The following is a 12,650-nucleotide window of genomic DNA, read 5'->3' as shown; positions in this document are numbered from 1 at the left end:
GACACGGGACGGTGACGTTCGGGATCCGACGGGTTGTTCGTAATCCGGTTGTACAATGATTACCGACCGGTGCTCGTACATGTATATGTAAAAGTGTATAAACTCGATTTGTGTATTGCAAGTAAGATGGGAGAGAGTTGAGTAAAATGTAGTCTTTAGTATTGATTCTTGCATTCGCCCTTTGATATTACACAAGGGAAGTATTTATAGTAGTGCATATGAAATGGGAGCCCTTGGATGAAGTGGCACGTGACCTCATCTCTTTAGTCCAAACATTTCTTCCTAGATATGGGGCTTGACTTGCTAGCTTACGGTGCATTTATTGCTTGTGCAGGGCCTCCATGCTAGTGACAAGACTTGACCTTTATGCTTGTGACAAACGTTCCATCAGTCATTCGAATAAGATCTGTGCAGGTGATCTCTTAGGAGAAGTGACTGTGGAGGATGTTTCCTTGTGGTTCAGAGGCTCGCGCATCAGCTTGGGGGCTTCGGCCATTTGTCATGATACTTCCACTTGAGGGCCTCAGCTGCTCTCAACAGGTCATAGCAGAGCCTGGCTTCGGTTCGTAGGCCTCGGTCAACGAGCCTCGGACAAGAGGAGCCTCGGCAGATGGACTTCGGCTCAAAGTAGTTCGGATGTAGCCCACCTCGGCATTGTGTGCCACCTCGGTAGGAATGCCACTTGGGTCGCCATGAGTGGGCCATTGTCCCAGGTAGGTTGGCCAGGTGTGACAACATGCAACAATAGTCCCCCAAGTTCAAGTATATTCATTTATGTTATGCGTGGACTTTAATGGAGTAAAAATTGAAAGAATTTTTGAACCCCGAATATCTAGGTTGAAGATATTTCTGCACGAGCCGGGTAAAGTATACTGAGTTTATCATCGTAAGCGACATCTCTGCTGCAGCCACATATGCGGTCATTCCTTCACAAAATCTTTCCTATGAATATACAAAGGTGGAAAAAGTAGAACGAGAACCGCCAAACATTAGTTCGGTCTGTTTCGAGTCGAGGTCGACTGGTTTCGCTTTGTAACTCCTTAATATGTGTCTATTCAAATGTGTTGTGCTCGAATTGGACTTCCAACTAAGTTCTTTTCCACAGTAATTGTAACATGCTTTCCAAATATCAACTCCATTTTGAACACCAACTTTTTTACGAGTCATATGTTGCCAACAATCTGAAGATTCTTTTTTTGACCTTTTAATTTCGAGTCCTTCTTCCTCTTCAATATTCTCCAAATCAATTGGAACATTTTGAAATGCATCGTGGTAACCGGATGGAGTACTCGAGCTACCCTTAAATTGATTAAACTCATCACTAGCAAAATCCATCTATAACTAGTATAGTATAAAATACAGAATATTAGAGTATGAGAATGAAAGAAATTGAATATGAGATTGAGAGCAAAGAAATTGGAGTTGAAACTTGAATCTATAGTACTGCAAGTTAAAATCTATTGAAACAAATTGATTTGAAACTTAAAAATTTACCCCTATTTACAGCTAAAAAAATCAATTTTACCTCCAAATTTGAAATTTAAATTTGAAATATGAGTCTCGTAAATTGAATTGTAAAACACAGTAAAAAAATTAGACAATTTAACCTATTTTTTTAACTAGGCTGCCTTAAGGCAGCATCAGCTACTGTTACAGGTAGCTGTCTTGACCATTTTTAAATTAAAATTTTTTTTTTGTTTGAACTTTGAATTTCAGGCGGGCTTTGTCACAGGCCACCACAACGGGCCGACTCGGGCTCGGGCCAACCCCCCAAAATGAGGCTCAGCCCGAGCCTAGGCTCGCTCTATCCGAGCCACGAGTCGGGCTGGCTCGAGCTTTTCGCGAGCCGCTCGAGCCGGTTTGACATCCCTACTTATAGGTCACAATGTCATATATTGTTAAATTGGTTACAGATAACCAAAAAATTGGTCGCATACACCAAATAACGATCACATATAATCGCCACCAACACTATCGCCACTGTCACTACGACCACAGTTAAATACTTGGTCACAGATAACCAAAAATTTGGTCACATACACCGAATAGCGGGATACATACCATCACCACCAACACTACCGCCACTGCCACTACGATCACAGTGAAAAATTTGGTCACATACACCAAATAGTAGGCACATACCATCGCCATCAACACTAACTCCAACTGAAACGCACCAACATTGGCACCGGTTCCACCACTGCCATTTTGCAACCCACCATCAACAACCTACAATACTAACATCATAGCACCACCACTAAACAACCACCAACACCATTGGTCCAGTACCACCTCACCACCACAACCACCACAATCACGCGCTGCACAAGAAGTCACTATGGTGGCGGTGTGCCATTCACAGTCATCATGCGGCTTCTGTAACGCTACGAACTGCACTGTGAAACTACGCTCAAAGGCGATTGTAGTGAAATCGTCGCTTGGCGACGGTTGCCATTTGCAAGAAAGAGTATAGAGAGATAGATAGAGATAGAAGAGGGGAAGAAGAGAGAGACCGCTCTGCTGTGATCCGACAACGGCGACCATGTGGAGGAAAGAAGATAGAGAGACACACACACACACAAAGAGAGAGAGAGAGAGAGAGAGAGAGAGCGTGTGCCACTTACTGTATCCACTGTGATCTGGTGGCGATGGTAGCGATGAGCTCCATTGATCTGGAGACGACGATTTTAGAGAGACTGACAGAGAGATGACGGGAATGAAGAGGGAGAAAATAATTAGAGTTTTAAATTTTAATTGGATGAATGGGATGGGGTAAGAGTATATTAAAAACCTGATTTTTTGAATAAGTATACTTTAGATCTTATTTTTGAAATCTGATCTTTAAACACCTGTATGGGTGTAATTTCCACTTTTAAGGTTGATCTGTTTAAACAAATTGTCATATTGCTGGATTAAAAAATAAGGTTATTTTGTGCTAATTATCCAATATTTAAATAAAGTGGATTTTTGTGTGTGCGAGGTCCTTTTTCTAGCGAAAGAACAAAAATGGTTACTTTTTCAGAAAGCTAGGAAAGTAACCACTTTTACATTTGAAATCATAGTTATTAAAATTGGCCTGGTCTGAACGTTCGGCCCAATAAATTGGTGACTCAGGCCCTCGCTCGAGTCGGGCCAGCTGATTTTATATAGATGCAAGTGGCCCATTCAAAATTCGAATTTGATCGGGCCAACATGTGGTTTTTGAATAATTTTCAGGTCGGTTCAGCTCAGTTCAACCCGGTTGATTTTTAAACCAAATTTCAAAACTCTTTTACATTGAAATTGTAGGTACCAAAGATTTGAACCCTTGACCTCTAAGTAAGTAGAACACAACCTCACCACTAATGCAAGCAACACTTTATCGTCTTTTGTTTAATAAATTATATCTAACCTATGAATAATTTGCTACTTCTAGAAACTTTTTTAAAGAAATTAGTCCAACATTTACATTCACTTTATAATTTCAAATAATTATTTTATATACTTATTTTGTTTGAAAAAATTAATTTTAACTAAGATAAATTGAATAGATGATACACAAAATTTTTGTCAATAACTAGTAAATAATTTGTAAATCATAAAAAGGGAAAAATATATTTTTAATATAATATACAAAATTATAAAATCAAAATTTAACCATTAACACTAATAAGGCCTCGTTTGTTTTTTATTAATGTAAGAATGAGAATGAAAAATATAGTTATTACGGGTCCTACACAAAAGATAGAAATTCAAATATGGCGATTGGATATGATGGATAATTGTCTTCTTTTTCATTTTAATGACCAAATAATGAGAAACAAACAGGTGCTAAATGAGTTCAAAAAATCATTAATTTAAATTTATAGAAAAATTAGTGACAAAGAACTTGAAAACTTTAATTTTGTCTCAAACAAAAAAATAAAAAATTATACTTTAAAATTATTAAATTATTTTTATATAATGACCCACCGATCCGACCACCGGTTCATCGGTCCGGCCAGTAACCTAGTGATCCTGTACCTTGACCTAGTCGATGTCCGAGTTGCGTCTGATAACTATGTTTGAAATGATAATTAAACTTTTTTTTTTTGATAAATTTTATTTGGCGGGTTCACAATTTTTAATGCAAATCTTAAAGCTTTATAAAAAATAAAAAATAATAAAAAAATAAAAATCATTTTGCGAAACAATTGCTAAAACACTAGATAATTGTAAATGTCTTGAAAATTTGTTCTAACATCGTTGAAAGATGATATACAATTCTAACTGAAATACACTTCGATCAATTAAGACAATTTCAACTTTCTCGAGTTATAGGTGAAACTATAAATCGAACTATCTTTCAATATTGTTAAAACTACCTAGGGTACCACCTAATTTTCTCACGAAATCAATATTATAATGAAAGCTTTTAATACTTATCTCAAAAGTTATGCATTTATTAAGTAATGATTAATTTTAATGAAAAATTGAATATTAAAGTTAATTTTCCATAGTTTTTTTTAGCTCATGTTTCACAATCATTATTTTGGTAAAATGAAGTTTTTTAATGGAATTTTGCTTTTTGGAGAATGTGTAGTTAAAAAATAAAATAATTTTTTTATTTTATATGCAAAATGTTTTATTGTATTAATGTGTGGTTAAAAATAAGTATATAGGAAAAAATTGAAATAATGATTGTCAAACCTAGACTTAAAAATAATAATTTTGTTGATATAACATGATGGAGATTTGAAATGAAAAAAAAGGTAAATATTGTTTTCGTGATTTCTAGACCTATTTCACGAGAATAATTCTATTTAGTTCTATTGGAGTTATAACTTCAATATATGTGATCTTAATGTGACATTAAATGATAAATATAATTAAAAATTAAATGAGTCATTTAATTTCATCCTTCATTTAACCTATCATAGAACACCATATAAATTGAAGTTATAACCCTAACATCATCTCCAAGAAACAGTTTAAACATGAAATGTTATATATTTTAAAGAGTTAGCTCTCAAAATTATGTTTCAATTGACTCTTTAAATTAACATTTTAATTTAGAGAGCGTATTTAGCTATTCAATTTTGATGAGTCAAAGTCACTCTCTATAGTTAAATACATTCAAAGTATTTCAAATTTTAATGTTGAAAAATAATAAAATTATCTAGTGAAAAATTAATTAAATAAAGGATAGAGAAATTAATGAATATTTTTTGAGAATCGTAAAATTGAGTGTTAAACATAAAAAATTTATTGAAATGAATAGTGTTATTTGCAACTACTCATTATCGTAATACTTCAAAATTTACCGTTCAATTGATAAAAATATGCTTTTTGAAAATCTGGAGTTTTTGAAGATCCTCTAATGGAAATAGAGTTGCTCATAAAGGAACTTTCTATTCGAATGTGTTTGATTATCATGGAAAATATCATCTAGAAAAAAAAATATTTTCCATTTTTTAGGGAAAATAAAAATCACTTCTACCCGAGGAAAATGTTTTCCTTAAAAACAAGGAAAATTAGACATATTTTCAGAAGTTGAAAAATATTTTTCATAAAAAAAATAGCAATCAAACACTCTAAACAAAAATTTGGGTGAAAATTTGATATTTTTCATGAAAAATAAATGTAAACACACCCTTCATTATAATTGCAATTTGCACGGTAGATATAATCAACGGTATGGATCTGAAATAACTGATAAACGCCACGCGCCCCCTTCCATCGAGAAACCCAACAAACTAATTACCCTTTCTTATCCTTTCCGACAAACTAGTGACAAAACATTCAATAATAATCTTCCCAAATTCCCAATTCACGTTTTACTCGTATTGTTCGATGGAATCGAAAGATGGGGTGGTGGAAATAGACCGCCTGGAACGGGACTTATTGCTGCCAGGCGCCGGTTCAAACAGTGGCTCTGAACCGCCTGACAATCCTAATGAAGAAGAAGATGAACCAGTTCTCTACACAGCGTCGTTTAAGGAAGCCGAAGAGAAATTCGTGAAATACCAAACGGTTCAATGGGTTTTGTACTCGTTGCTTTTGATACTGGCATGGGGCATCGGTTTGTTCATGTTGCTTTATTTGCCGGTCCGGCGTTACATTTTGCGGAAAGATATCCGGTTTCGTAAACTCTACATCACTCCCAATGCCATTGTTTACAAAGTAACTTGTTGAATTTTTTCGAAATATTTTATTATTTTAGTGTATTGTTTTTAATATACGGTTTTGGGGGTTTGATGCTACTTGCTCGATTTAATTTGTTTTACTTCAGTTGATTTAGCTAGCCCAATGTATGTGGGAAATTTCCCAAAATTCAAGTTCAGAAATTATTTTGTGACCAAGTTTTATGATCATTACTTTTTAAATAGTCAAAAGCAGATATTGCCTTGATAGGATTAACAAAGACGATTTGGTTGATGTGAAGGACCATGTTTGGTGATGCTAAGTTAGATTCTTCAGTAGGATAAACGGAGTGAAAAGTGCAATTCGATTATAAGAAGGGGGACTGTCTACATATTTTGTTCATCATAGACTAAGTTGTGCGTATATTGTTGTATAATTTTGTCGCCCATTTGATTAATGCTGAGTTTTACAGGTTAAAAGGCCGGTGCTGATTCCCTTTTTGGGGGTTTTGAAGAAAGAGAAGTATGTTCTACTACCTTCAGTTGCTGACGTTGTAATAGAACAAGGTAAAAGTGAGCAACCGTGATCTATTTTGTTTTGCATTAGATAATAATCTATTCATGGTAAGAGTAAGGGGTCTGCAATGATGTGATTTTGGTGGGAAACTAAAAATTTGTGGCTCAAACTTACATTTACACTGGTGGGTAAAGGGCTCTTCGTTCCCTTCTTTCAGATTTTTCATAAATAAAAATGAAACTAGCAGTTCTCTAATTACCCGATCTTATTGTTCTTGTGAGCCTTCATGGGGAGAACAGTGTCAACTGCTCAATCAATGTTAGTCCTCTGATGTTGTCAACTAGTTTTGTGGACAGTGCACTCATGTTTTTCAACTTTTGTGTTTTGATCTTACCATCGCAGGCATATAATTACTTGTTTGAATCAAAACTAATTATCCCCCTCCCAGTCTATGGCAGGAAGTTAGGGATTTACTTGCAAAGTATTTTGGAGGAGAAATGATGCTTGTCTGTAGTAGCTTGGTCCTGTATTCTTTTTGTGTGTTTGTTATAATTCATTTTGAAGTGTCCTATTGTAATATTTATTGTTTTAAGGGAAGATATCACTCTTAGGTCTCATTTTCTGCTACTCAGAAGGCTCTTACCATTTCATCTTTTAAAACTTTTGTTAAATTGATATTTTGTCAGGATATTTACAGTCCCAATTTGGTGTATACTCTATTAGAATCGAAAACATTGGTGTGAGAAGGCCCTCAAGTGACGATGTTCATATCAAAGGAGTTGCTAACCCTCATGATTTCAGAAACGTAATTCTGTGCTCCAGTTGTCATCATTGGAATCTTCTTTTTATTTTGAGTAAATAATTGTTTACACCCTTCTTTTCATACCTTCTCTAGGCTGTACTTACGCGCCTATCTAGCATGAGAGAGGAGGTTTTATCTAGACAAGTTTCTGCTATTGAAGATGTTCCAACTTCGAGGATTAGTCATTCGCCAGTTCCTTTGGTATTCTAAAAATACTCCTATCACATGAAACATTCCTTGTCTGCTCTATGATTACTCGTATTGAAATCCTGGCATTTTATATTATAAAGTATTATGCTTTCAACCTTCATCGATGTTGTTTTTGACTCTCTTCCTGCCTCCCTTCCCCCAACCTTTGCTTTTCTCCTTTGTTTCTATTTATGTTTTCAGATGTCCCCTTCAAAACCTCCGAGGCCTGATTCATTAACAATTTCCGGCGAGCTGGCAATCTTGCAAAAACTAGAGGAGGTTGGCAGTTCAGTAAAGGTTAGAAGAACTGAGTCGCCTTTATCGAGTGTCTTCTCTGTCTTGTTATGGAACTTATGGGAAAATTCTTGCAGAGAGTTCAAACTTTAATTGAAGAGCAGAACCCTTTCTAGAAAAAAAAATATTTTCCATTTTTTAGGGAAAATAAAAATCACTTCTACCCGAGGAAAATGTTTTCCTTAAAAACAAGGAAAATTAGACATATTTTCAGAAGTTGAAAAATATTTTTCATAAAAAAAATAGCAATCAAACACTCTAAACAAAAATTTGGGTGAAAATTTGATATTTTTCATGAAAAATAAATGTAAACACACCCTTCATTATAATTGCAATTTGCACGGTAGATATAATCAACGGTATGGATCTGAAATAACTGATAAACGCCACGCGCCCCCTTCCATCGAGAAACCCAACAAACTAATTACCCTTTCTTATCCTTTCCGACAAACTAGTGACAAAACATTCAATAATAATCTTCCCAAATTCCCAATTCACGTTTTACTCGTATTGTTCGATGGAATCGAAAGATGGGGTGGTGGAAATAGACCGCCTGGAACGGGACTTATTGCTGCCAGGCGCCGGTTCAAACAGTGGCTCTGAACCGCCTGACAATCCTAATGAAGAAGAAGATGAACCAGTTCTCTACACAGCGTCGTTTAAGGAAGCCGAAGAGAAATTCGTGAAATACCAAACGGTTCAATGGGTTTTGTACTCGTTGCTTTTGATACTGGCATGGGGCATCGGTTTGTTCATGTTGCTTTATTTGCCGGTCCGGCGTTACATTTTGCGGAAAGATATCCGGTTTCGTAAACTCTACATCACTCCCAATGCCATTGTTTACAAAGTAACTTGTTGAATTTTTTCGAAATATTTTATTATTTTAGTGTATTGTTTTTAATATACGGTTTTGGGGGTTTGATGCTACTTGCTCGATTTAATTTGTTTTACTTCAGTTGATTTAGCTAGCCCAATGTATGTGGGAAATTTCCCAAAATTCAAGTTCAGAAATTATTTTGTGACCAAGTTTTATGATCATTACTTTTTAAATAGTCAAAAGCAGATGACAAAGACGATTTGGTTGATGTGAAGGACCATGTTTGGTGATGCTAAGTTAGATTCTTCAATAGGATAAACGGAGTGAAAAGTGCAATTCGATTATAAGAAGGGGGACTGTCTACATATTTTGTTCATCATAGACTAAGTTGTGCGTATATTGTTGTATAATTTTGTCGCCCATTTGATTAATGCTGAGTTTTACAGGTTAAAAGGCCGGTGCTGATTCCCTTTTTGGGGGTTTTGAAGAAAGAGAAGTATGTTCTACTACCTTCAGTTGCTGACGTTGTAATAGAACAAGGTAAAAGTGAGCAACCGTGATCTATTTTGTTTTGCATTAGATAATAATCTATTCATGGTAAGAGTAAGGGGTCTGCAATGATGTGATTTTGGTGGGAAACTAAAAATTTGTGGCTCAAACTTACATTTACACTGGTGGGTAAAGGGCTCTTCGTTCCCTTCTTTCAGATTTTTCATAAATAAAAATGAAACTAGCAGTTCTCTAATTACCCGATCTTATTGTTCTTGTGAGCCTTCATGGGGAGAACAGTGTCAACTGCTCAATCAATGTTAGTCCTCTGATGTTGTCAACTAGTTTTGTGGACAGTGCACTCATGTTTTTCAACTTTTGTGTTTTGATCTTACCATCGCAGGCATATAATTACTTGTTTGAATCAAAACTAATTATCCCCCTCCCAGTCTATGGCAGGAAGTTAGGGATTTACTTGCAAAGTATTTTGGAGGAGAAATGATGCTTGTCTGTAGTAGCTTGGTCCTGTATTCTTTTTGTGTGTTTGTTATAATTCATTTTGAAGTGTCCTATTGTAATATTTATTGTTTTAAGGGAAGATATCACTCTTAGGTCTCATTTTCTGCTACTCAGAAGGCTCTTACCATTTCATCTTTTAAAACTTTTGTTAAATTGATATTTTGTCAGGATATTTACAGTCCCAATTTGGTGTATACTCTATTAGAATCGAAAACATTGGTGTGAGAAGGCCCTCAAGTGACGATGTTCATATCAAAGGAGTTGCTAACCCTCATGATTTCAGAAACGTAATTCTGTGCTCCAGTTGTCATCATTGGAATCTTCTTTTTATTTTGAGTAAATAATTGTTTACACCCTTCTTTTCATACCTTCTCTAGGCTGTACTTACGCGCCTATCTAGCATGAGAGAGGAGGTTTTATCTAGACAAGTTTCTGCTATTGAAGATGTTCCAACTTCGAGGATTAGTCATTCGCCAGTTCCTTTGGTATTCTAAAAATACTCCTATCACATGAAACATTCCTTGTCTGCTCTATGATTACTCGTATTGAAATCCTGGCATTTTATATTATAAAGTATTATGCTTTCAACCTTCATCGATGTTGTTTTTGACTCTCTTCCTGCCTCCCTTCCCCCAACCTTTGCTTTTCTCCTTTGTTTCTATTTATGTTTTCAGATGTCCCCTTCAAAACCTCCGAGGCCTGATTCATTAACAATTTCCGGCGAGCTGGCAATCTTGCAAAAACTAGAGGAGGTTGGCAGTTCAGTAAAGGTTAGAAGAACTGAGTCGCCTTTATCGAGTGTCTTCTCTGTCTTGTTATGGAACTTATGGGAAAATTCTTGCAGAGAGTTCAAACTTTAATTGAAGAGCAGAACCCTCGAGCGTCAGAACCAGTGGATTGAGGTAAAATTAATCTGCAAAATACATGACGTGTTTGTTAAAACTTTCTAATAAAGTATTTCTATCTCCGAAGAAGAGTTGCTAGATATCACATTTTCAGAATCTGGCATCTGAATTAATCAGAATGGCTGGCTTAAAGTAACAGTGAAATTTTAGATGCTCCAGTTTATGGATGGTTCTTGTGTGCTTCATCCATATTAATTTATTTAGTAGAGACTGGATGCAGGAAGCTAATTGGAAATGGCCTGTGAGTGATCTGTTAGCAGAAGGATGCTCTGTTTAATTTCTGCCACAAATCTATGTAATATGATCTTCCCATGTGTGTCTCAAATTCAAACTGCATGATGGTTGGCATCATCTCTTTTTTTATTGTTGTAAATAGAGAGGTTAATAAACAATCTGTTCGTATACAATCATGCTTTTATGCCACGCTAAGGTGAAGGTTTGACCAGTTCCTTCATATGTTGTGTTTAAGCAGCAAAAGGCTCAGCAACCATCCCGGGTTTGTGACATAGTTACTTGATGTAAGGATTTTACTAGAACCAACTTCTTGGATATATACTTTGCGGGAAAAGGCATTGACTTTAATAATGTTTTGGCTTAATTTTACAACATGATTTAGTTCTGACAATGTGGTGCCATATCAGCTAAGCTGGATCTTGAATTGCTCAACTTCTGAAGCTATTACTGAGCTCCATCAATCTCTTGGGTAGAGGAGATATGTTTTCTTGTGTCTTCTTCAATAGTAAGTGGACTGCTAAGCTTAAATGGAAGAAAAGACACCAAACCTACTTTATGTGTTTTGTTGACTAACTTTACTTTTGTGATGGAGGATGGTGCTTTGTTTCTGCGAAAGAATTTTCTTTATTAAGCAAATGCATCTTGTTAGTGCAGACGCTGATACTTCAGCTTGCTGCTACTTTATTTTCCTATTATGTCACACAAGCGAGTTTTACATTGTTCTTGCAATGTGTGTGTAGTGCTACCAAAGGTTCATTTCCCCTCTATTGTGTGGGTTATAATGTTCGCACTGAATATTGTGTACTTGTTCAGTGTCCATTTCCGAACTTTTGTATTCCATCTTTTCCATAAAGACATGCTCGCTTCCATTTTCATATAAATTAAGAAAATGTTGTTAATATAGCTTGAAATATAAATTTTACTTTTATTTTTCGCAATATATCCTTATATTGAATAATTGTTTAAATAGGAATATTTCATATTTATTGATAACAAGGCATATTAAATAGGGACATATTAGAAAACTAAGAAATCAACTACACTCTCAACAAGAAAGTGGTCTATAATTTGGGACAAATGAAAAAGAAAAAAGAAAAAAAGCAAGCCTATCTTTACAAGACGGATAAAGTATCTATTAAGGACACCTTTTTATTATTTTTGTTGCTATTTTAGTCATTGTCTCTTGTTCAGTCTGATGTGTTTTAATAATTATAAATGTTATGTACAAAATATTATCTAATTTTCAACTGAAATTGTGCTTGTAGGTGTATGATTCTTGAGCTTTCTGACTATTAAACGAGTATTCATCTGATATTATGAAATAAATAAATAAATCATTTTAGATTAGATATCTTTAGAAGCTGGAATCCCTGCATTGCTTGTGACGGAAATTCTGAGATAGGGAAGGAAGAGATTAACTAGGCTAAGTTATCCAAGTTTTAGTAGTTATACTTTTCCCTGTCAATTTGTATGTGTCTAGAATTTGGGTTTTAGTGTTAAGAGACTTCTTAAAAAAAGGTTGAACCCCAACCTTGAGGGTCCCCACCGCCCCGCCTTTGAAGTATCGTGAGGGAGGTAAATCGTGTAAAGAGACTTCTTGATAATAAGCCACGCCTTCCGGCCCCACATCCCTTCTCCGCTAGCATCCATTTCTTCTCTGCCACTCCCACCTAACATGTTTATTGCAGTAAAATTAGCTGGTACTTGTTACGTCTATTTTAATCACTGTCTAATAGGATCACCTTGTAAACACTGATTGCACCTGCAAGAGGGGCAGCGTAAT

General features: G+C 35.5%; 2 protein-coding genes across 7 annotated transcripts; both read left to right on the top strand.

Annotated features, from left to right (window-relative positions):
* Nucleotides 1-5,668: 5,668 nt before the first annotated feature.
* Nucleotides 5,669-8,019, top strand: LOC111372915. The gene is made up of 6 exons (XM_022995345.1): nucleotides 5,669-6,141; nucleotides 6,575-6,668; nucleotides 7,305-7,423; nucleotides 7,514-7,621; nucleotides 7,811-7,906; nucleotides 7,981-8,019. Exons 1-6 carry the CDS (start codon nucleotides 5,812-5,814, stop codon nucleotides 8,017-8,019), a joined length of 786 nt encoding a protein of 261 aa, XP_022851113.1. The 5' UTR covers nucleotides 5,669-5,811.
* A 260-nt stretch (nucleotides 8,020-8,279) lies between these two features.
* On the top strand, nucleotides 8,280-11,584 carry LOC111411917. Of its 6 annotated transcripts, none has more exons than XM_023042625.1 (8): nucleotides 8,280-8,750; nucleotides 9,167-9,260; nucleotides 9,897-10,015; nucleotides 10,106-10,213; nucleotides 10,403-10,498; nucleotides 10,573-10,630; nucleotides 11,106-11,151; nucleotides 11,275-11,584. In XM_023042625.1, the coding sequence occupies exons 1-6, from the start codon at nucleotides 8,421-8,423 to the stop codon at nucleotides 10,627-10,629; spliced, it is 804 nt and encodes a 267-aa protein (XP_022898393.1). In that variant the 5' UTR covers nucleotides 8,280-8,420; the 3' UTR covers nucleotide 10,630; nucleotides 11,106-11,151; nucleotides 11,275-11,584. The 6 variants fall into 6 exon arrangements, with proteins under 6 accessions (XP_022898393.1, XP_022898383.1, XP_022898401.1 ...); XM_023042615.1 differs by having other exon boundaries at nucleotides 11,250-11,584; XM_023042633.1 differs by lacking the exon at nucleotides 11,106-11,151.
* Nucleotides 11,585-12,650: the final 1,066 nt, after the last annotated feature.

The sequence above is a fragment of the Olea europaea genome, chromosome 2 (genome assembly GCF_002742605.1).
Source record: "Olea europaea var. sylvestris chromosome 2, O_europaea_v1, whole genome shotgun sequence".
NCBI classification, from domain to species: domain Eukaryota; kingdom Viridiplantae; phylum Streptophyta; class Magnoliopsida; order Lamiales; family Oleaceae; genus Olea; species Olea europaea.
Note: the sequence above shows the minus strand (reverse complement) of the source record. Positions and strands in the feature narration are given on the sequence as shown.